Here is a 20,335-nt window from a genome sequence, read left to right on the forward strand (position 1 = left end):
TCCACATGCACCTGCTCCTTGGGGCCACCCTCCCGCCCTGTATTCAAATGCCCAAGACTGGGCGAAACCTGATTGGCCAGCTCAGGCCCGGCCTCCCTGAATGGACACAGCTTCTGTTCTAAGTCATCTCATAGGCTGCTGATGAACCTATGGGTGGGCTTGTGTCAGGTGCCCAATCAGCTGCAAGCATGGCCTATAAATGCAGGCACTGTGTTTTCATACCTTGGGGTTAGCTGGGACCTGCTGGGGTTCCTGCCATAGAACTCTTGTCAAGAAGGGAGGTTGTGATAGGCATCACAGATGTGATCAGTGCCAGGGACAGAGAGAATAGAAGTGGACGGGTGGTGGGGAGCACCGAGAAGGAAGGGGTTAGCTGTGTGTGGCGGGGGCAACTGCCACGTGAGGGGATGAGCCTCTCGCTGAAGCGGGCATGCTGGAATCTAATGGGCCTGGATCGCCGCCTCTCCAAGTCTTGACCTCAGAAATGTCAAGGCGCCAGGAGTGCTCCTGTGAGGTGGATGGTACCCCCTGCATGAAGGCAGCTGGGCACAGGGAGCCCAGGCAAGATGATGCCAGATAGTTCATCACTTCACCCGGGGAATATGATGGAGTGCCAAGTGCACTGTGCCAAGTGTAGTGAGTGGAGCTGCCATCTGGAGGTGGTGTGCCAGCCCCTGAGCTGCAGAAAAGACCAGTGGAGGCTGGAGTGGGAGGGGTCCAAGGGAGGGCTCCCTGTGACAGCATCAGGACCTGCCACTAGGAGGGGTTTACTTTCCAGCAGCATGCTTACTGTGAAGCCACTGTGGAAAGATCCAGCCGGTGTCCACTTTGCTGGGGCATTTGTGTCCATACTTGGGCCACAGCGTTAAGGATGTTGTAGCCAAACATTCAAAGGTCACAAGAGATCCCAAAGGGGAAGTGACAGGGCCACTTTGTTCAGCCACCCTGTGACCCTGAGAGCCTCTCCCTCCAGCACCGAATCTCAAAGTTTGCGCACATTGAAGGAGGTGGTGTTTCCCTCCCAGGGAAACAGAACTGACACTTGAAGGATAAAGGGAGCTTGTCACCTAGATGAGGGATGAGAGGGCACCCCAGGCACAGGGAAGGGCATGTGTAAAGGTGTGGGGGAATGAGGGAGCTCCAAGCGGCTCAGTAGGACTCTTGGGAGGCTACCAGAAGGGAATGTCCCAACACGATGCTGGAGGAGCAAGGGGAGGGCCAAGAAGTGGTGCTGAGGGCAGCGGGGAGCCACGGCAGGGTTTTAAACCTGGAGCAGCATAGCCCTCTTTGTGTTCTAGAAAGAGCACTCTGGTTGTCCTGTGGTGGGTGGGTGCGAGGGGGTGTGACTGGGGCAGGAAGCCCTGTGAGGAGCGCAGGGTGAAGGCCCGTGGAGAACCCCGAATTCTCCCTGAAGAGGAGCTGCAGGGCTGGAGAGGAGGGACGCTTCAGAGGCAAAACCCGCAGGACTCCACGACTGATGAGGGAGTGCGGAGTCCAAGTGCCTCTCCCCCCGAAGTTCTTGCCTTGGGCCGTAGGACCAGGGAGCAGCAAATGAGGTGTGAAGTGAACAGCCGCGTATGCAAGGCTGGGTGAGGGCCCTCTGGCCAGAGATGACCGGGGGCAGCCGGACACTGAGCCGGACACTTGTCAGCAATGGACAAGCCTCACAGACAGAGAGTCCTCAGCTGGGCCTGGTGCAACAGCAGAAGGCCACCTGTCTCCCAGCCCTGGCCGTCTGTCTACACTGTGTGAGCCGGGTCCTGATCCTGGAGCTCTTGGAGGGACAGGTAGGCATCAGTGTTCAGGGTCAGGCAGGAGGTGGGGGCCCGGACTTGGCCTTGCCCAGGAGAGCTGGCCCAGGGGAAGCCGGCCCCCTCCCTCGGGCTGCGGACAGGCACCTCCTCTCCTGCTTCTCCCAGCGCATCCTCCGGGGGTGACTGCAAATCCACCAGGTCAGGGGCTTCCGGGGTGGCGGGCCCCAGGGATTGGGGGGCCCAGTCCCCAGGGACTGCCTCCTGCGGGGCGGGGGGCAGCCTCTCTTCACCAGCCCCAATGCCCCCCAGGGCAGTGTTCGGGGGGCCTGGGCCACCGAGGAGACTGGGGGAGAAGAGCAGCAGGTCGTCCCCAGAGGGGAAGGTGCAGTAGGCATCCTCCTCCCCTGGCGGAGGCGGCAGGGGTGGGAGGAGAGCCCCCTCTGGCACCCCGGGCCCACCCTCATCGGGCTCCTCCGTGAAGGGGTCGTAGGCAAAGTACACCTGGCAGGCCTCGATCTCCAGCACGTCTGGGAGGTGGAAGAAGAAGTAGCCCTGGTTGGTGAAGCAGCTGGTCACCGAGTGGCCGCTGGTCTCGGCTGAGGATGACGAGCCCTTGTCCTGCTGCTGCAGAAGGAGCAGCTGCGTGGCCTTGGCGTCCCTGTCCAGCACCTCCAGTGGGGAGATCTCGGGCACTGGGCCGCTGGGACTGAAGGAGGATGAGGGGAAGGGTGAGGAGAGCCACTTCTGCCAGGAGAAAGAACAGAGGGAGGGTGAGCGGCCACCTCTTCCAGACTCAGCAACATCCCCTAACTCGTCCTCCTTCAGCAGTCCGCTCAGGGCTGCCCCCTCCAGGAAGCCCTCCTTGACTGTAGCCCCCACCTCCCAAACACACACACACACACACACAAACCCTGCCCACTGGTTTGGGGAACCCTCTGCATCAGCCCAGGGGGGGTGGCTGTTTCCCAGCCCCAGCACAGGCCTTCCTGGCTCGCTGTAGGTGCCCAGGGGATGTCTTGGTTCAATGTGTGACTGTTTATCAAGCAGCTCCTGTGAGCCTGGTGCCGCTCTTGGTCCTGGGAACATAGCAATTGGTAGAATCCTCAGAGTGTATGGTGGGGACCAGTGCAAGTGTGTGAACCAACCAACCACTGCTGAAGCAGAAAGCGTCCCGAGAGCACATCACTGTCACCATACAGATGCCCAGAGAGGGCCTGTGCCCTGGCCCTGATCACACAGCCAGCAGGTGGAAGAGCTGGGCCCCAGGTTCCCCACTCACACTGCCATGGAACCATCTCCAGTGGGGAGTTAATTGTCCCCCAGTTGACCACTCCCTCCTGGCACCCTGCAGCCCTCCACATACACCCCCCACGCCCTCCATCCACAGAGAGAGGAAAGCACCCATCAGAGCACTTCTCAGTTGCTCTGGAGTCCACAGACGCCTGGCAAGGAACAGGGAGACCCGGGTTCCAGCCCTGGCGCTGGCACTCTGTAGCTGTGTGACCCTGGGCAGTTCACTGCACCTCTCTGAGCCTCAATTCCACAACATTTAGCTGCCTTTTTCCTGACTTCCTCACTATGGGCCAGCAGAGAGATGTTAAAGAAGAAAATGAAGGTGGAAACACCTGGCACAGGTAAAATGCAGACTACCCAGCAGAAGTGTAGGGGAGTGTTCACCCCTCAGGGCAGGGTGATGGGGCCTCAAGAGGGTGCACTTGAGAACCCCCAACAGCCTTCTGTCCTGGGAGCCCTCTGCAGCTGGACTGTGGTCCCCCCAGTACAGGGACCAGGCCTGATGGGACCAGGCCCCCTGCACTCTTGTGCCCAGCACAGGGCCTAGGGGCCCAGTTGATGTTCTGCAGATGAATTAATGGACCAGAAGAGAAACATCCTGGTTCTCCATCCCCGAAGTGAGTTCCCGGGGCTGAGCCACTCGACAAAATCTACCCCCTCCCCCAAACCAGGAGTTCATGTTACAGAGAAAAGGCCGAGAGAGAGGGACAGCGAGGACAAACTAAGGATGGCAAAGAGGGATAGCAGGCTAGGGAGGCAGGGCAAGAGCCAGGTCAGGTGTGGCTCCAACGCTAGAAGAAGCAGCGGAGGGCAGGGCCAGGCAGCAGTGCTGAGCAGTGGCCAGAAGAAGAAGAGGGCAGGCCTGGGGCCGGCACTGGTGTGCTGGGCCTCGCTGGGCCACCCTCAGAGGTGTGTGTGGTCAGGCACTTCCTGGGCCTAGGCCTCCATCCACAATGCCCTGAAGCGCAGGTGGGCGGGGGGCACAGGAAGAAACTCATCCCCCTTCACATACACTGGCACACGCACTCCCAGGTCCCACAGGCAGGGCAGTGGGCCTTGCAGTCTTAGAGCCAGGGGTTCTGGGGCAGAGAGAGAGAGAGCAGCTGGCCTGTCACCCACATGCAAAGGAGAGGGTGGGGTCCCTCTTGGCCAGCCCCCAGTCACATCATGCATCCCCAGGGCCTCCTCAGGATACCCCCTCCACAGCAGGCCTGGGCCAGGCATCTAGACCTGGGGATGACCTCGTGGGAAGATGGAGTGGCTTGCAACTCTCTAGAAAGGACCCCAGTCCCACCTCAAAATGTCCTAAGCCCATAGAATGAGAAGGACTTCAAGGCAGAAGAGGTCTGAGGATGCATCTAGTCCTGCCTCCAGCCGGTTCCAATGTAGGAATCCCTTCTGCCATGTGGCTGACACATAGTCAGCCAAGGCTGACTTGAATACCTCTGTTGATGGGGGGCTCACTACATTTAGGGCTGAAGGAGGCATTTTAAGGAGATACATTCCCCCACATCAAGAGTGCTGTAGGTAAGCTACCCCCAGTCATGGGAGCCTTCCAAAGAATTCCAGAAGGGGCTCTGATCAGCCCTGATAGAGAACACCAAAGCCAGCTCCTGACAGCTCTGGTCCAGCATGGCTTTCCAGCCCCTCAACTTTCCTCCTGGCTTCTCTCTGCCCCCACCTCACCCCCCACCCACCAACACCGATCCACGGAGCCTAGAGTGGGGGTGGGGTGGTAGAAGCAGCCCACCACATCCCCCTACCCCGTAGAAACTTCCTTCCTGAAGCATGTGTGGGCTGAGGGAGGGGAGACGACTAAACTTTAAATGGGGCTGAGTGTTCTGACATGTGGGCGTGCACTTTTAAAATGAATCTGTGTTTTGTAACTAGAAATGCCTAGAGGCCTTGCTAACGTCTGTGATAAGTCACGGAGCCTGGCCAGGGAGTTTCTGCAAAGAGGAGGGAAAGCACTAGCCCCACGGAGCAGGTCTGCACAGGGAGCGGGGTGGAGAGAACTTGCACCTGGCAAATCCTGCTCCATCAACAGCCTGGTGCCAGTAATTCTGGCTAGAGCTTCGTGAGCACTTGCTGTGTGCCAGGCAATGTCCTTGGGACCATACACATAGTAACATTATCCCCACCACCACCCATCAGTTTACAGGTGAGGAAACTGAGACACCGAGAGGTTCTATAACTTGCCCAAGGCCACACAGCCAGGAAGTGGTGGAGCCAGGGTTAGAGCCTAGGCAGTCTGGCTCAGACGGGAGCTGCCATTCAGCCTGAGAACACCGGGGAAAGGGGCCCGTGCCCACACGCAAGGCAGCTCACTTTACATTTCTTCTTCCACAAAGGGCAAAAACCTGCTGTTCCTGCACCTCCTCCCCACCCATTCCACACCACTGCCCACCCTCTGGCCAGCCCGTGCCAGCTGCCTACTGTGTCCTCCACCTCCAGACTCCTACCTGGAAATCTCCTCCATGCTCGGAGCTCAGCTGGGAAAAGAACTCCGAGGGGTCTGGGATGTGACACTTCAGAACCTTCTTCAGCCTGGACAGGGGAGAGGAAGGGAGGGGAGGAGGGTGAGAAGGGAAGGGGGCCGCAGTGTCCTGCCATCAGCCCCACAGCTCTGAGAGCAGGGCGCCGAGCTGTTCATTTATTTTGTCGGTATTGATTGTGTGCCCAGTAAGGGAGGGTATTGTGCTGGGCACTGGGGACACAAGAACAGCCAACAGAGAATGTCCCTGCTCTTAAGGAACTGACATTCTAATGGGGAGCTAGACAGTGAAGCAAGTGTGCAAGTTTACCATTCATTGTAATGTGGAGACAGAGGGCAGGATGCCATGCAAGAGAAGGATGTGAGGGTGGGGGACCACGCAAGCCAGAGCGGTAGGGGACAAAGAAGACTGGAGCAGACTGAACCAAGAGGAGGGAGGTAGGAGAGAGGCCAGATGGTGGGCCACCTAGTCAAGGCTGCCATGGACGGTGGTTCAAGCTGTGCACTGCCCAAGGGCACCTGGGGTTTTTTGGGGGGTGGGTGTGGTGGTGAATGGAGGCTGAATTCCAGCCCATGCTCTGCTTGCCAAGCTAAGTTCCCCAGTATCTGTGTGCATCTGCCTCAAGTTGTATGCCACAGCCTCAAGACCCCAGAAAACCTGGCTGCCACCCAGAGGTCCAGGCTCAGGTCCCAAACTCCTTTCTGGTCTCTGGCCACACCCACCTCCCTGCATTTTCAGTTCCTGGAATGCTCCTGCCTTGTTCCCACCCAGGATCTTTGCACAAGCTATTTCCTCCTCCTGAGGTGTGCTCCCCGACCCTTCCCTGCTTGGTTCACTTCTCCTCCAGATTTCAGTGGAATCATTACTTCCTCGGAGAAGCACCCCCCCTGACTCCCGCCCACCCCTTAGCTGAGGTTCCTTTCCCTGTTGTCTGCTTTCAGTACATATGGTACCTTCCTTCCTTCACCAGCCTAATCACGTGTGTCGCTACAAACGTGCATGATTAAGACGTATCTGCCTTCCCCCATGGGACTGTGGGTCCATGAAGATGGGACGACATGCCTGTGGTTGCCCTTGCGTTCCCAGCATCAGCACCGTACCCAGCCCAGGTCTAGGACTCAGTAAATAAAGGAATAAACAAATGAGTGCTCAGACGCATGAGGACCCCCCCAACACACAGGCAGCTGGCACGTGAGCACACACATACTCAAGCCCTGGGCATGATGCTCTGGGCAGGGCTCCCGTGGGGCTCTCCCTGCCCCACTCCCCTCGGGCTGGTTCCATGGGCTTCCATCTTTGGCGGAAAGGCCAGGTGTTAGGCAGGGAGGGCTCTTGGGAGGGCAGAGGGAGCACTGGAGAGTGAGAGCAGGGGGCTCAGCCCAGAACCTGACCTGGTGGGTAGGGGGTCGTGTCAGACAGGAGGATGAAGGACAGGGAAGGGAGTGCTCTTACCACGGCCTGTTGTACCGAAAGATGGTCAGAAAGTAAACCAAGAGGGCGAAAACAAAAGTGCAGCCGAGGCCCAACACAATGTGGTCCATCCAAGGAAGGGGCAGGATCTTCTTCCTGGTTGCTGCCCGGGGTGGGAGGAGGAGAAGGGGAGGGGTTAGAGAAGTGCCCCCACCCACCCTAGCTCAATCCAGCATCCCCCACCCATGACCTGGTGCTGAGGGACAGGCCGACCTCTGACCCAAGGCCTTTACAGGGTCCCAGCTGGTCCAGCAGAACTGCTGTGTGCCCAGCCAACATGGGGCATCGCAACCAACATGCTTCCTCACAGCTTCCCTGCCTCGGTACCATGGTACCCACTTTACAGATGAGGAAACAGGCTAACAGGTGAAAACAGCCCACCCCTGACCTCGGCAGAAACCAAGAGTTTGAAGTTTCAGGGTGGAGAGAGTGGAAGGAGCCTCACCGGCCTCCCCACTAACTCACAAGGCCAATGGCAAGTCCCACCCCCTCACTGATCCCCTGTTCCCATCTGTAAAACATGCCCATGTTGCCCACCCTGTGGGTCACATCAAGTGAGCTAATGATGGCCAAAGGGCTCCATACCTACACCCCAAGCCTCCCGGCACCAGCCACTGCCTCCTGCCGGAGTTGCATCCCCACCCCAGCTCCCCATCAGTACCTGCAGGCCTTGTCCTGAAGACCAGGGGCTGGCTCCAGGGGCTCCAAGCCTCGTGGCTGCCTAGCTGGGGCCTGGCCCGCACCTGAAGCTCATACAGCGTGTCTGGAGCCAGCGTCTCCAGGGAGATCCATTGCTGGTTCTGCCTGAGGCTCAGCAGCGGCGTGTCCTGGGGCAGAAACAGGGCTGTCAGACCAGAGGGGTCCCCACTGCCTACCTCACCTCCTGTGGCAGGGCTGGCCGAGACGCCGAGCAGAACAGCACCTTCCTTTCTTCCCTCCAGCCACCTGCCCTCCACTGTCCCCTCATCCTACAGAAAGGCTGCCTGACTACCCAGTTGCTGGGGCCCAAAACTCCAGGGTCATCCTAAACCCCTCCCACATCCAAAGCCATCTGCCAATCAGCTGGTTCCACGTCCAGAACCTGGTTCCACCTCTGGAAACTATTTCTGCACCCTTCCGCCTTCTCTCCACCCCTTTCTCCTCCAGGTCTGAGCTCCCACCACCTCTGGGCACCATACAAGGTCGCCCTGCTTCCCCTCCCCCCGCACCCCCGTGCTCTGCTATAGTCTATTCACCCCTCGACCAGAAAGAGGGATTTCCCAAACACTTCTCCCACCTCTGTATCACCCTTTTTGCTTTTCTTCCAGTGCCCTAGACACACAGGCTATGTCTTGCCTTTGCAATGGCTCTTTCTTCTGCTTGGAAGACCCTCCCCAGATCCTCAAAAGGTCAGCTCCTGCTTGAGCCCCAGATCTCAGAAAGGCCTTCCCTAGTCACCTGAGTCTGAAGTAGCCTGGCCCAGCCCTTCTCAACTGCGTTATCACATTTAATTTTCATGATAGTATGTATCAACATCCCATAGTCCCCTGTTTCTGGGTGCCGACTGTCTGCCCCCATCCCCCATGTGAGTTTCCTGAGAGCAGGCAGCCCATCAGGCCCGCCCTCCACTCTCTCCCCGCATGTAGCACGTTGTAGGTACTCAGTGAATGTTTGTTGAGTGAGTGAGCGAATAAAGGAATGGATAAGTGAATGAGTAAGCAACCAACCCCTATGGACTTGTTTTTGGTTTTTTGGGGGGTTTTTTTTGGCAGCACCCCTTGGCATGTGGGACCTTATTTCCCCGACCAGGGATCGAACCCACGCCCCCTACAGGGGAAGGGTGGAGTCTTAACCACTGGACCATCAGGAAGTCCCAACTCCCGTGGACTTGGACCACACTGGATTTGAAGAGGGAAGGGTGGCTGCCCAGGGCCTCTGAAATCTCCAAAGAGGGCAGTCGCCTGCCTCTTGGCTTTGTAAATCTTGCCTGGAATCCACCACCAGCTGGACCCCTGGGGTGTCAGGGGACACACGGAGGGAGGGGGAAGCAGGGCAGGCAGTACAGAGGAGTGACAGGGGTTGCTTAGTGCCTTCTGTGGCTTTGCTGAGATGAAGGATGGACAGGGTGATGAGGACAGGAAGGAATCAGGGCAGGTCGGGATGGAACTAGGTACTCACCTCCCAGCTGTGGCCCGGGGACCTTGTCCGGACCTCAAACTCCACATTGCTTTGAATGTAGTGGGAGAACTGGGAGACATTCCAGGTTATGTTGCATCTGCGGGTCCCTATGTGGACGACTTGGAGGGAGTGGGGGGGCATCAGACGAACTGGAGACGGGAAGAGAAAAAAGGAGAGAGAAGAAGCTTGGGGGACACCGGAGGCTGATGCTGAGATGAGAAACCGTGCCGGGCTCCCACCTCCACCTTTGCACGTGCTGCTCCTCCCTCCCTGCGTTCCCTTTCCCCGGAGACTGGCAGGTCCCTGCTCAAATATCACATATTCAGAGAAGCCTTCCCCAACCACCCACCACTCTCTGTCCCCCTTACCTGTTTCATTTCTCTTCCTAGCACTTATCAACACCCAACGGATTAAACATCTACTTCTGGTCCTTTATTCATTTTCTGTCTCCCCCACCAGACTCTGAGCTCACTGAGGGCAACGACTTGATTCTTTCGGGTATCCTTGGTGCCTGGAACATTACCTGGCACATGGTAGGCCCTTGATTAAATACCTGCTGAATGAATGAATCAAGACAGCCTTTCTCTGCACTCAGAATTGATCAGAGAGTTTTACCTGGATCATCTCATTTATTTTATTTAATTCTATCTCATCAACCTTATATGATTGTAAGATTGTATGATTCTGAAGTTCAATTGTTCTAAATTTTTATACTTCTGGGACTCTGTAGAACCACACAAATAATAATAAGCAAATGTTTATTGAGCATGTGCTAAGCAGTTTCTGTGTCTTGGCTTATAGACTCCTTACAGCAACCACGGGCAGCGGGTAATTGGTTATTCCCACTTTACAGATGAGGAAACTGAGGCTCAGACATGTTAAATGATCTGCCAGTCAGATTACACTCAATTAAGGCAGGGCTGCATGTAGGACCCTGGATCTCACCCTCTGCCCCCGTCTCTTACCTAGAGATGACCTCCAAGTTCGGGAAGGGAAGGGGGTGAAGGCTGGGGGTGGGGCAGGGCACGCAGTTGTTCAACAAACCTTCCCAGAGCACTGCCCAGATCGAGCCTGATGCTGAGTATTCAGAATGGAGACATAGGGATGGCAGAGGCTCTACCCTCAGGGAAGTTCACAGCCCAATGAGGGAGACAGACCCATAATCAGGCAGCAAAGACCCAGGACATAAACACCCTGAAAGAGGTGGGGGAGTCTGGGAAGGACTCCTGGAGGAGGTGACTCTTCACTGAGCCTTGAAGGGTGAGTGGGAATTTTCCGGGTGGGAAGAGCCTTCCAAGCAGTGGGGCCAGCGCGTGCAAGGACTCAGAGGCATGGATGGGCAACTTGAATCTGGAGAGCTGGGCTTTGGTGTGGCAGGAATATAGGCCATGAGAGGAGGCGTGCTGGAGAGGGAAGCCAGGCCAAGTGGCCTTGAACCCCAGAGTAGGGACCCGGGACTTCATCCCAAGTTCAGCGGGCAGTGGGTTGGTCAGATGTAGGCATGGAAGCTGATGGGGAGAGAATGGAGCAGGGTGATCCCAGAGCAGGAGACAGGGAGGGAGGTGCCCACCCCTCCAACCCCCTCCCAGCCCCACCCTGGAGTCCTCTCTCACTGTTGTCAAAGGGCTTGAAATTCTGGGTCATCATCCTCCTCCACCTCTCCCCTTCGCGGCACATCACGGTCAAGCTGATGACGTCAACTATGGTCAGTTTCTGAGACTGCAAGGGAAGGAGGCCAGGGATGTAGCTGCCAGCAGCTGGTGCGGGGACGGGGAGGCTGCTGGGATGAGGACGGGGGAAGACAGGAGGGGAGACCGCGACTGCGACAAGCTGGATCCCCTCCCTGAGCCCCTCCGCCTAAGGCAGGGCTCAGCAAGCTTTCTGAAAAGGGTCAGTTAGTTAATATTTTTGACTTTTCAGGTCATGTGGTCTCTGTCACAACTACTCAACTTTGCCGTTGTCGTGTGAAAACAGCCATGAAAAAACATGAGAGCGAATGCACTTGGCTGTGTGCCAATAAAACTTTATTTATAAAAACAGGCAGCAGGCTGGTTTTGGCCCATGGGCCATAGTAATTTGTCAATCCCTGATCCAAGTGAAGTGAGCTGCCTTGGGAGGGAGGGAGTTCCCCATCACAAGAGGTGTGCAAGCAGGATGAGCCCCCAAGAAGGTGCAGGTCCGGACCTACGCTTGCATTATAGCTCTGAGTGTGAAAACTTCCTCTCCCCATCTCTCTCCAGCCCCGCACCCTCACTTTTCTGGAAGGAAATGGCCAGGAACCGAGCATCTCCTGTGGGCAGGCACTGTTCAGGTACCTTAGGCGCTTCTCTGGCTGATGCTCACAGCTGTCCATCCACACACTGCAGGTTAGAAACCTGAGGCTGGGATTGGTTAAGGGACTTGCCCCAAATCACACAACTGGTCAGCAGGGGAGCCTGGATGCAAACTCAGGCCTCTGCATCCAGAGCCCCACAGAGACTGTAGCCCTGGCCAAGTGAACAGCTTACGGCGGCCTCCTCCCTGTGCGGAGGGCAGCTCTGCAGCCCTGCAGGAGGAGGGTCTGGTGCAGGCTCTGTTAGCATCTGCATTCCGGGGTCCGGGGTGGTGTTTTCAGGCCCAGGACCCCGGGCACAGCCCCTCTGACCTGCCGCAGGGCCCACTGTAAGCAAACCTTGACCTTGATTGTCAGAGTTCCTGGAGGGGAGAACAACTGCTTTGTCTCCAGCCCGAGGACCCTGCCCCAGCCGTCTACCAGCTGCTGCGGGGGCCAGATTTTCCCAGATAATAATAGTACCATCACATTATTAGAGTAAGTCCCCTACATATGAACGAGTCCCGTTCCGAGAGCACGTTCGTAAGTCCAATTTGTTCGTTAAGTCCAACAAAGTTAGCCTAGGTACCCAACTAACACAATCGGCTACATGCCACTGCTTTTATGCTTGCTTCCACCAGGCATCCCGGGCTTGAAATAAAGATCCTGTACTACTGTACTCTATACAGTACGGTACAGTAAAGTGCAAAAAGCACAACCACTTGTAGAGGATGCACACACGTGACAATGTACGCCAGACATGTGACCTAACTTACACGATTAGACATGCAAACGCACACACGCACCTTTGAAAGTTTGCAGCTTGAAGGTTCGTATGTAGGGGACTTACTGTATTATTATTAATGTAATTGTCATTGTTGCAAAGATGCCAATTATACATTCTGCTGAGTACTGACCCTGTGCCAGGCACTCTATTAAGCACCTCACGTATATTATCTCATTTAATTTTCTCAGTACCCAATGAGACGGACATAATTACTATTCTCATCCTACAGGTGAGGAGACTGAAGCACAGAGAGGCCGAGGGACTTGCCTAAGGCCACACAGCTAGATGGGGCCAGGATCTGAAGCCAGACCATCTGCAGAGCTCAAGGGGATGGGCACAGCAATCTGGTACCAGGGGCTCTGCCTTTATCAGCTACACACTGTGTCATGTGAGCTCATCTCCACATTCTCCTGCTCCTAGAGAATGTATAGAACCTGATAAGGGTTGGAAAATGTGGTGTGGGCATCCCTGGTGCCCACCGCTGCCAAGAAGGGTTTGCCAGACAATAATGTGATGCACACCCACATGGACACAGCCTCCTGCTCTTTGAGAGGCGGCCTAGTGCAAGGTTGAAAGGCTCAGGCCGGGGGTCTCACAGACCTGGGTTCAATCCCAGCTCTGCTTCTCCCTGGTTATGTGACTTGGGCAGGGACCTCACCTCTCTGAGCCTCAGTTTCCTCATTGGTAAGAAGGGGACAGTGCTGGTACCCACGCCCGGTCGTAAGGATCCCCTGGCAATCGTGTCAAGTGCATGTTCCGTTCTGGGTGGCATTCGCTTGATCCTCAGAACAACCCTACCAGGCAAGGATCGTTATTATTCCCTTTTACAGAAGGGTTAACTGGGGCTCAGAAGATGCTCAACATCACCCAGCTGGTATACGTTGGAGCCGGGGATGGAACCCGGACCGCCCAGCTGTGCAGTCCACGCTGGTAACCCCACCCCACCCTGTACTTGCCCAGACCTCGGGAGGTGTCGGATATGGAGGTTATGATGACTAGTAGGTGCTCTCCCCACTTGATAAGGAACCCAGGAGTGTCACAGGCTCCACAAAGCACGGGGGACACAGCAGGAGCGGAGGCAGAGTGGCCGATGCCTCACGTACCTCAGATCCCTCGACCCCCAGGTCAGGCCTCTGTTCTCCTTGGATGCCACCTCCCTCCTTCTGCCTCTTCCGCCCCAGAAGCCGGCTCTGCCACAGCCCCTGGCCACTGGGCTTGCTGGGCCCCAGCTCCTTCCCCGGAAGGACGCCCCCTCTGCACCCACCGGCCTCCTGGCCTCTCCCCTCAGCTATGGCTACTCACATCTGGGGGTCCTAGGATGAGGTTACATGCCCAGGATCCCGGCTTCACTGGGAGCAGCTCACAGGATTCGTTCCACTGCCTTTCAAGACAAAAGAACCCCCTTAGAAGAAAAAGAGGGACCCCCCCTCCCAGAGCTGGCCCTTGGGAGAGTCCCCATGCAGCATTGCTGGTCTGTGCCCGGGCTCTATGCCAACCCCCACGTGCCCACCTCCCTTCGTGAGCATATTTTCCTGCCTCTTCATCCCAGCCAGGCCTCACAGTGGCTAAAATGATCTAGAAACAAACCAGTTCAGGACACACGGCCTTCCCCGCCTAAAGTCCTCCAAAGTCTCCCCAGAGGGTTTAGGGTGAAGATGATCCTTGATGGGGCCTTCAGAGCCCCTTGTAATCACCATCCACCTGGGAGCCAAAGCCACCTCTGTTGGCTGCCACCAGGATGTTTGGATCACGGTGACACTTCACCACCTCCTTCCCAGTCTCCAGTTTCCCCAGCCACTCCCCAGTTCCCTATCCCCACAGCTGCCCTAGGCATCTGTCAAAATCCCAGGTTACTCAAAAAGTTTGAGGATCGCCCTGCTGCCCCCTTTGCCTCTAACACTGAGTCCAGCCTCGGCATAGCAGGTGAGCAGCTCAGTGTCCCCAAACTACCTTGTCTGGCTCATGCCCAGCCCCTCCACTGCAGCCTGGACTGCACGCCCCACTGCCATTCAGGTTCCAGGAGTCTAAATATCCGACCCCCGAGTTCTTCCAGACTCCTGTGACACCAAGAGTCTGTGGGTCCTATTAGTCCAAGATTCTCAAAGTGCAGAGCTCTTGGGGTCTGAGAGCTAGGATTTCAATAGTCTAAAAGTCAGTGACGATCAGATCTCACCTCCGTGAGATCCTGTACATTTGTCTGTCGACCCCACACACACCTTTTATCCGGCTGGGCATGGATGTGGCAGGTCGTGACCTGCAGTCCCCCATCCTGGCTCCAGGCACAGGAGATATTGGCTCTCGAGTTGTAGAAGCACGTGAGCTTGGAAGCATCTGCTGGTAAGATGAAGCGTGCGTGGCTGGCTGTAGGGTGCCCATGGCCCTCTGGGGTTCGCCCGACACTCCTGCACCTACCAGGTGAGGAAGTAGTCAATCCTGGCAGGCAGAGAAGGGGTTCGTGAATCCAGAGACAAGAAGACGGTGTTGGGCTTCCCTGGTGGCGCAGTGGTTGAGAATCTGCCTGCTAATGCAGGGGACACGGGTTCAAGCCCTGGTCTCGGAGGATCCCACATGCCGTGGAGCAACTAAGCCCGTGAGCCACAACTACTGAGCCTGCGCGTCTGGAGCCTGTGCTCCGCAACAAGAGAGGTCACCATAGTGAGAGGCCCGCGCACCGCGGTGAAGAGTGGCCCCCGCTTGCCACAACTAGAGAAAGCCCTCGCACAGAAACGAAGACCCAACACAGCAAAAATAAATAAATAAGTTAATAAACTCCTACCCCCAACATCTTAAAAAAAAAAAAGAAGAAGAAGAAGAAGAAGACAGTGTCTTCCTGCGGCTTGGAGGGGCACGTGGGTGCGGTGCGGGCAGGTGGAGGGCCAAGGGAGAAGGTGGGTACCTGGTCTGTGGTCCCACTGCCCCCCTGCCCCCGCCTCCTGCCCCAGTAGATGGAGCTTAGGGGTCCTGGAAGAGGTTCTAGAAGGGCCTCGGCCTCCTCCCTGAGGGAAAGCACAGCGGTCCAGATGCCAGGGTCCTCACCGTTCACCGATGTAGATGTCCGAGGGATGGCCAGGGGCCAGAGGAGGACAAGGAGGGACAGACACCAGGACAGAGCAGGAGCCGCCATCATATCCACGGGTGGGAGCTGGGGAAGGGAGCCCTGGATGGAGGAAGAAGGGGAGAGAACACGAGTGAGCACCCAGCCACGTCCTCCCCTGCCCAAGAGACAGGCTGGGCCCTGTCCTCTCAAGGTGCACCCCTCTGCTCCCACCATGCCAGCCTCAGGGCCTTTGTATCTGTTGGTCCCTCTATCCCATACATGTTCTTTCCTTCCCTTTTGAGATTCTGGGACCCATGTTGTCATTGCTGAAAGGACTCTCAGAGCAGGCCCAGCCCCTTGTTCAAAAGTTGGGGAAACTGAGGCCTAGAAAGAGGAAAGATTTGCTTACGTCCACATAGGGAGGCCAGCTCAGAGCTGGAATTAGAACCCACTCCTCTCTACCTGGCTGCTCCCTTAATCACACCAAAGCTATTTGTCAAGAGGTTCCTCTATGCTGGGCTCTATTTTAAATTCTTTAACTACAGCAATAAGAGCATCTACTGGAGATACGCTCATTATCCCCATTTTTCAGATGAGAAACTGAGGCACAGAGAGGTGAGGCAGATTACCTAAGGTCACACAGCGGATAAGAGGCAGCTGTGGAATCTGAGCCAGAGTAGACTGCCTGGAGTCCAATAAACGTGTGCTGACTGCCTCACAACAATACCTCGCAGCAATACTCGTGGAGAGAGTGGAGTGGGGGGTAGGGACTGAACACCCACCCTGTGCCAGGCACTTCCCGTACACCAGCTTATGTAATCTGCCCAGCAACAGGGGCTGGGTGCGTGCATTGTCCCCTTACACAGATGAGGAGACCAAGGCTCCAAGCCGTTAACCCGCCCAAGGTCCCATCGCAGAAGAGGCAGAGCTGGGATTCCGGTCCCCGCGCTCCAGCCCAAAGCCCATTCCCTCACATCGTTCTGCCCTGCCCAGACCCTGTCCCAGGCGCTGGCCCCAGAGGTAAGGCCCACAGTATCCATCCCCACCCTGGGGAGTCAGGGGCCGGCAGGGGCCTGGCCCACCAGTGGGCATCTGGCCTGTGTGTGGAAAGGAGCCCAGAGAAGTACCCGGGGGCACCTCCTTGCCCGTCCCACTATCCCCACAGGGCAACACTCCCGGAGCGGACCTGGTTGCCTCTTTCTTTGGACCCTCCAACCCCCTATAGCAAAGGGCGCAGGGTTGGGACCCCAAAGGGCGCAGAGCCCAGGCAAGGGGCTCCAGCAAGACCCCTGTGCCCCTTACTCATTGATCCTGGCCCTCGGGTAGGGCCCTTGTGGATCCCCTGGAGGGTGTCACCTGGGGCCGGACCCTCGCCAGCAGGGCCAGCCAGGACCAGGACAGGATCTGGCACAGAGCCTCAGGGTGAGAGGAGGTGGGTGGAGGCAAAGGTGTGCAAGATCACAGGAAGGTCAGGGCCAAACCACAGCCCCAGCCAAAGCGAGTTGGGCAGGAGAAATAGCATCATCTAGAATGAGCTCCCCTCCACCTATAGCCGAAAGAGTGCAGCAGTGAACCCCAAGAGGGCAAAGCGCAAGGAGGATGCAGGGGGGCAGGGTGAGGAGGGCTGCTAGCAGTCCCCAAGGCTGCACCCTCCTGCAGAGGAGGAAACTGAGTCTCAGGTAGGTTAAGGAACCTGCTCAAAGTCACAGAGCAAGGAAGAGGCCCAGCCTCAGGGAGGGCAAGTGGGACCTCTGAGTCCCCAGTGCCTTCCATCGTGGATTCTCACGTACACCCACGCACGTGTGCCCTGCCCTTTGTGACTGCAAAGCCGATCACACTTACTGACTCACTAGGTCCCCACCGCAGCCCTGAGAGCGCATGTTGTCATCATTTGATAGATACCAAGACTAATGCTCAGAGCTGCCCAAGGGATGGGACTCAAACCCAGGTCGTCTGATGTCAAGTTAGAAGAAGAGGATAACAATGGTGACGATGGTGATAATGGTGATGGTGATGATGAAGATGAAGATGATGATAGCGGTGATACTGACTAATACTCAGCCCTCACGCTGCCCGGCACTGTCATTAGCGCTTTGCAGATATTACCTCATTTAAAGTTCACGGCAACCCCATGAGTAGGTACCATTATGACTCCTTTTATCAGATGAGGAGACTGAGGTACTCGTTAAGCCTCTTGGGGTAAAGCTGGGATTTGAACTCAGTCAGCTGTAGTCTGAGGCTCTGCCAGGGCTGACATCATGGGATGTAGGGTACAGGGCGCCTGGGGGAGGACATGAAGCATGAGCTTGGTAGCCGGAGACACGTCCTACCTGATCTCTGACCTTGATGGACCCCGTCTCCCCTCATCCTCTCTGGCCAAATCCCCCACCACGGGGCTCCCTCTTGCTGTTTAAGTCTGGGGGCGCCTCCCCAGCTGGGCGTGGGATGCTGGTTGTGGGGGGAGTAGGGGGACCCTTGGGGATGGCTCTGCTTCTCAGAAGCTCCAAACACAGTTAAGGGTGGGAGGTCTCGGTCCCCAGGAGTGGAGGGAGAGCCTGACCCGCAGGGAGCCCCAGAGATGGAGTCCCATCCCCTCTGGAAGCACCTGGAGAGCCTACTGACCTGCCTGGTCACACAGCCAAGTGAGGGACAAAGCTGAACTTGAACCCAGGGGTCCGGCCTCCAGCCCAGGGCTCCCAGAAACCTCGCAGCACACTCACTTCATAGCCAGGTCTCAGGGGCATCCCTCTCTTTTCCCCACGCCCCACAGCTTCCTAAGGTATCCTTTACACAGGGGCACCTCCCGGTGTCAGCCACATCTCTCCCACCCACATCCCACACCTCCTCTGGGCATCCAGCACATCTGAGACTCAGCTGGCCTTGCCCCTCCCAGGACTCCCACCTCCTTCCCCACCCCTCTGGGTTGGGGGGCCCAGCACAGGGCCTGGGGAAGCCCCTCATCCCAAGTAGCCCCCGGCCTCCCAGGGGGAGAGCTGGGAGGGAGGGAAAGCCTAGGACCAGGGACCAGCTTTTCCTCAAGCCAGAGCCATGAGAGCAGGGCCTGCCTTGTCACTGGGGGATTCTAAGTTAAGGTTGGGGGTGAAGGCTGGCAGATGGGAGTTCAGGCAGAAACTTCTGGAGGATCTGAGTCAGAGCTGAAAGTCATCCCCGTGACCTTCACCTCCAGCCCCCTGGCTGGTGGCAGGGGCCAGGAGGGAGCCCCTGGTACCTGGGGACCGGGTAGGGGCAGGGTAAGGGCAAGGTGAGACTTTACCTAGCTGGGACATGGGGTTGCGGCGTGGTCTCTCTGCTTCTCTCCACTGCTGGGACTGCAGCCATCTCCCCAGGGCCCAGCTCCGGCTCCCTCGGCCCAGGTAGTAGACGGCTGATGGGGCCAGCCGCCAGACTAAAACCCCAGGGCCAGCCCACTTCCTGTGCAGAGGATGGAGGGGGCAAGGCCTGGGGTGGGGAGGCGGGGGAGATCTGGCTGGTTAGAAAGCCTGAAACTCCTGTAGCACCAGGGGCCAGATAAAGATCTCCCTCCTCCGCTGGGGGCGGTGAGGGAATGGGGGGTCGGGGGGGCGCACTGTGCGTATTGCGGCAGGAGGCGTGAGTATACGCCCTCACACACATGCTGTCTCTCACTCTCAGATAGATGCCTTGCTGCATACGGGAGCCCATGGGGGCAAGGCCCCTTCTTTTCCCTCCTACTCCACCTCACAGGCCACCTCAAGCCTCTGAGACCTTCATCCGGTCACACACAGCAACACCCAGACCTCACACAAACATGTCCCTTTAGGTGTACCCCAGACATGCGATAAGACACCCCAACTCGCTGAGACTTCCCTTTTCACCCAGCCTTCCAGGAAGCCCCTTACTCAGTTTAGCATTCAGAGGTGACTGTTTGGTGGGCTTTGCAAACAATTTGATGGCTACTTATTGAACATTCTAGAACCTTCCTCTTCTTCTCAAGTCATGGTTTATAATCCCTTTTTCCTCCTTTTTGGGGAGGAGGGATCAGTTCAGGCCTTTTTTTTTTTTTAAATGATTAAAAGTGACAGATCCCTCTTTGGAAAGGTGCATGTCTATCTATGTGCAGTGTCACAGGCCCAGGGACCCCGTGAGGTTCCATCCAGTGTCAGAAGAAGCAGCTCTGTTGTCTCCTGATTTTAAACTCTGCCTCCGGGGGTTGTCCTGTGAGCTGCTGTCTCTCTCAGAAAAGGGAATGGGGAGAGCAGGAGGGAGAGTAGAAAGAACAGCTCTGCAGAAGTTTCTGTCTGCAGAGAAGTGAGAAAACAGCATTGAAGACCTTGAGGAGAGAATCAGGCTGACTCCCTTCCAAGCGGGAAGCAGGACCCGATTCGAGGCTGCTTGGAAGCTGAGTGACCTGCTTCCCTGTGTTTCAATGTCCACACCTGTAGAATGAGGGGTAACAGTTCCTGCAGGGGTGTCAGGAGAACCAAACAGCAGGAGAGCGTAAAGCACCTCACCTGGTGACCATGCGTAGTAGGCTCGCAATAAGCCCACTTCTCCTCTCCCCTACAGCAAGGCTTTCTGACTGCAGGAGAGGGTAATAAACAGAGGCACCACAAAGATGGGAATAATAAACGAGATTTATTAAGCCTAGAATAGTTCTGGAAGCTCCTCAAGAAATGGGGAATGCTGGTTCTCCCAGAGAGGAAAGCCAGGTAAGGAAGGGGCAGGAAGGCCGTTCTTCGCTGTAGACGCTTTTATACCACGTATATGTATTTCCCACCCCCAAATTCATGAATTCAGTTAAAACTTTAAAAAATGCATATAAAGAAAAAATCCAAGAAAGACAAATAGACAAATATCATGTGATATCACTTATATGTGGAATCTAAAATATGGTACAAATGAACCTATCTGCAAAACAGAAACAGACCCACAGACAAGAACAGACTTGTGGTTGCCAAGGGGGAAGGGGAAGGGGAAGGGATGGACTGGGAGTTTGAGGTCAGTAGATGCAAACTATTACATACAGAACGGATAAACAACAAAGTCCTACTG

The 20,335-nt window shown here is 56.5% G+C and overlaps 1 protein-coding gene across 1 annotated transcript in view; it reads right to left on the reverse strand.

Moving 5' to 3' along the window:
* Positions 1-1,739: 1,739 nt before the first annotated feature.
* The window catches only part of IL2RB (interleukin 2 receptor subunit beta), a gene marked incomplete at both ends in the record, with an annotated part of 30,502 nt that continues 11,906 nt past the window's right edge, over positions 1,740-20,335 (reverse strand). The window contains 14 exons of the mRNA XM_079714900.1: positions 1,740-2,498; positions 5,510-5,594; positions 6,995-7,115; positions 7,674-7,839; positions 9,170-9,318; positions 10,783-10,888; positions 13,570-13,644; positions 14,480-14,675; positions 15,304-15,424; positions 16,279-16,401; positions 16,607-16,708; positions 18,486-18,533; positions 18,579-18,736; positions 19,795-19,862. Coding sequence (XP_079571026.1) covers positions 1,740-2,498; positions 5,510-5,594; positions 6,995-7,115; positions 7,674-7,839; positions 9,170-9,318; positions 10,783-10,888; positions 13,570-13,644; positions 14,480-14,675; positions 15,304-15,424; positions 16,279-16,401; positions 16,607-16,708; positions 18,486-18,533; positions 18,579-18,736; positions 19,795-19,862 — 2,277 coding nt within the window. The remainder of the gene's footprint in view (positions 2,499-5,509; positions 5,595-6,994; positions 7,116-7,673; positions 7,840-9,169; positions 9,319-10,782; positions 10,889-13,569; positions 13,645-14,479; positions 14,676-15,303; positions 15,425-16,278; positions 16,402-16,606; positions 16,709-18,485; positions 18,534-18,578; positions 18,737-19,794; positions 19,863-20,335) is intronic.

This window comes from Hyperoodon ampullatus (genome assembly GCF_949752795.1).
Source record: "Hyperoodon ampullatus genome assembly, chromosome: 11".
Classification (NCBI taxonomy): domain Eukaryota; kingdom Metazoa; phylum Chordata; class Mammalia; order Artiodactyla; family Ziphiidae; genus Hyperoodon; species Hyperoodon ampullatus.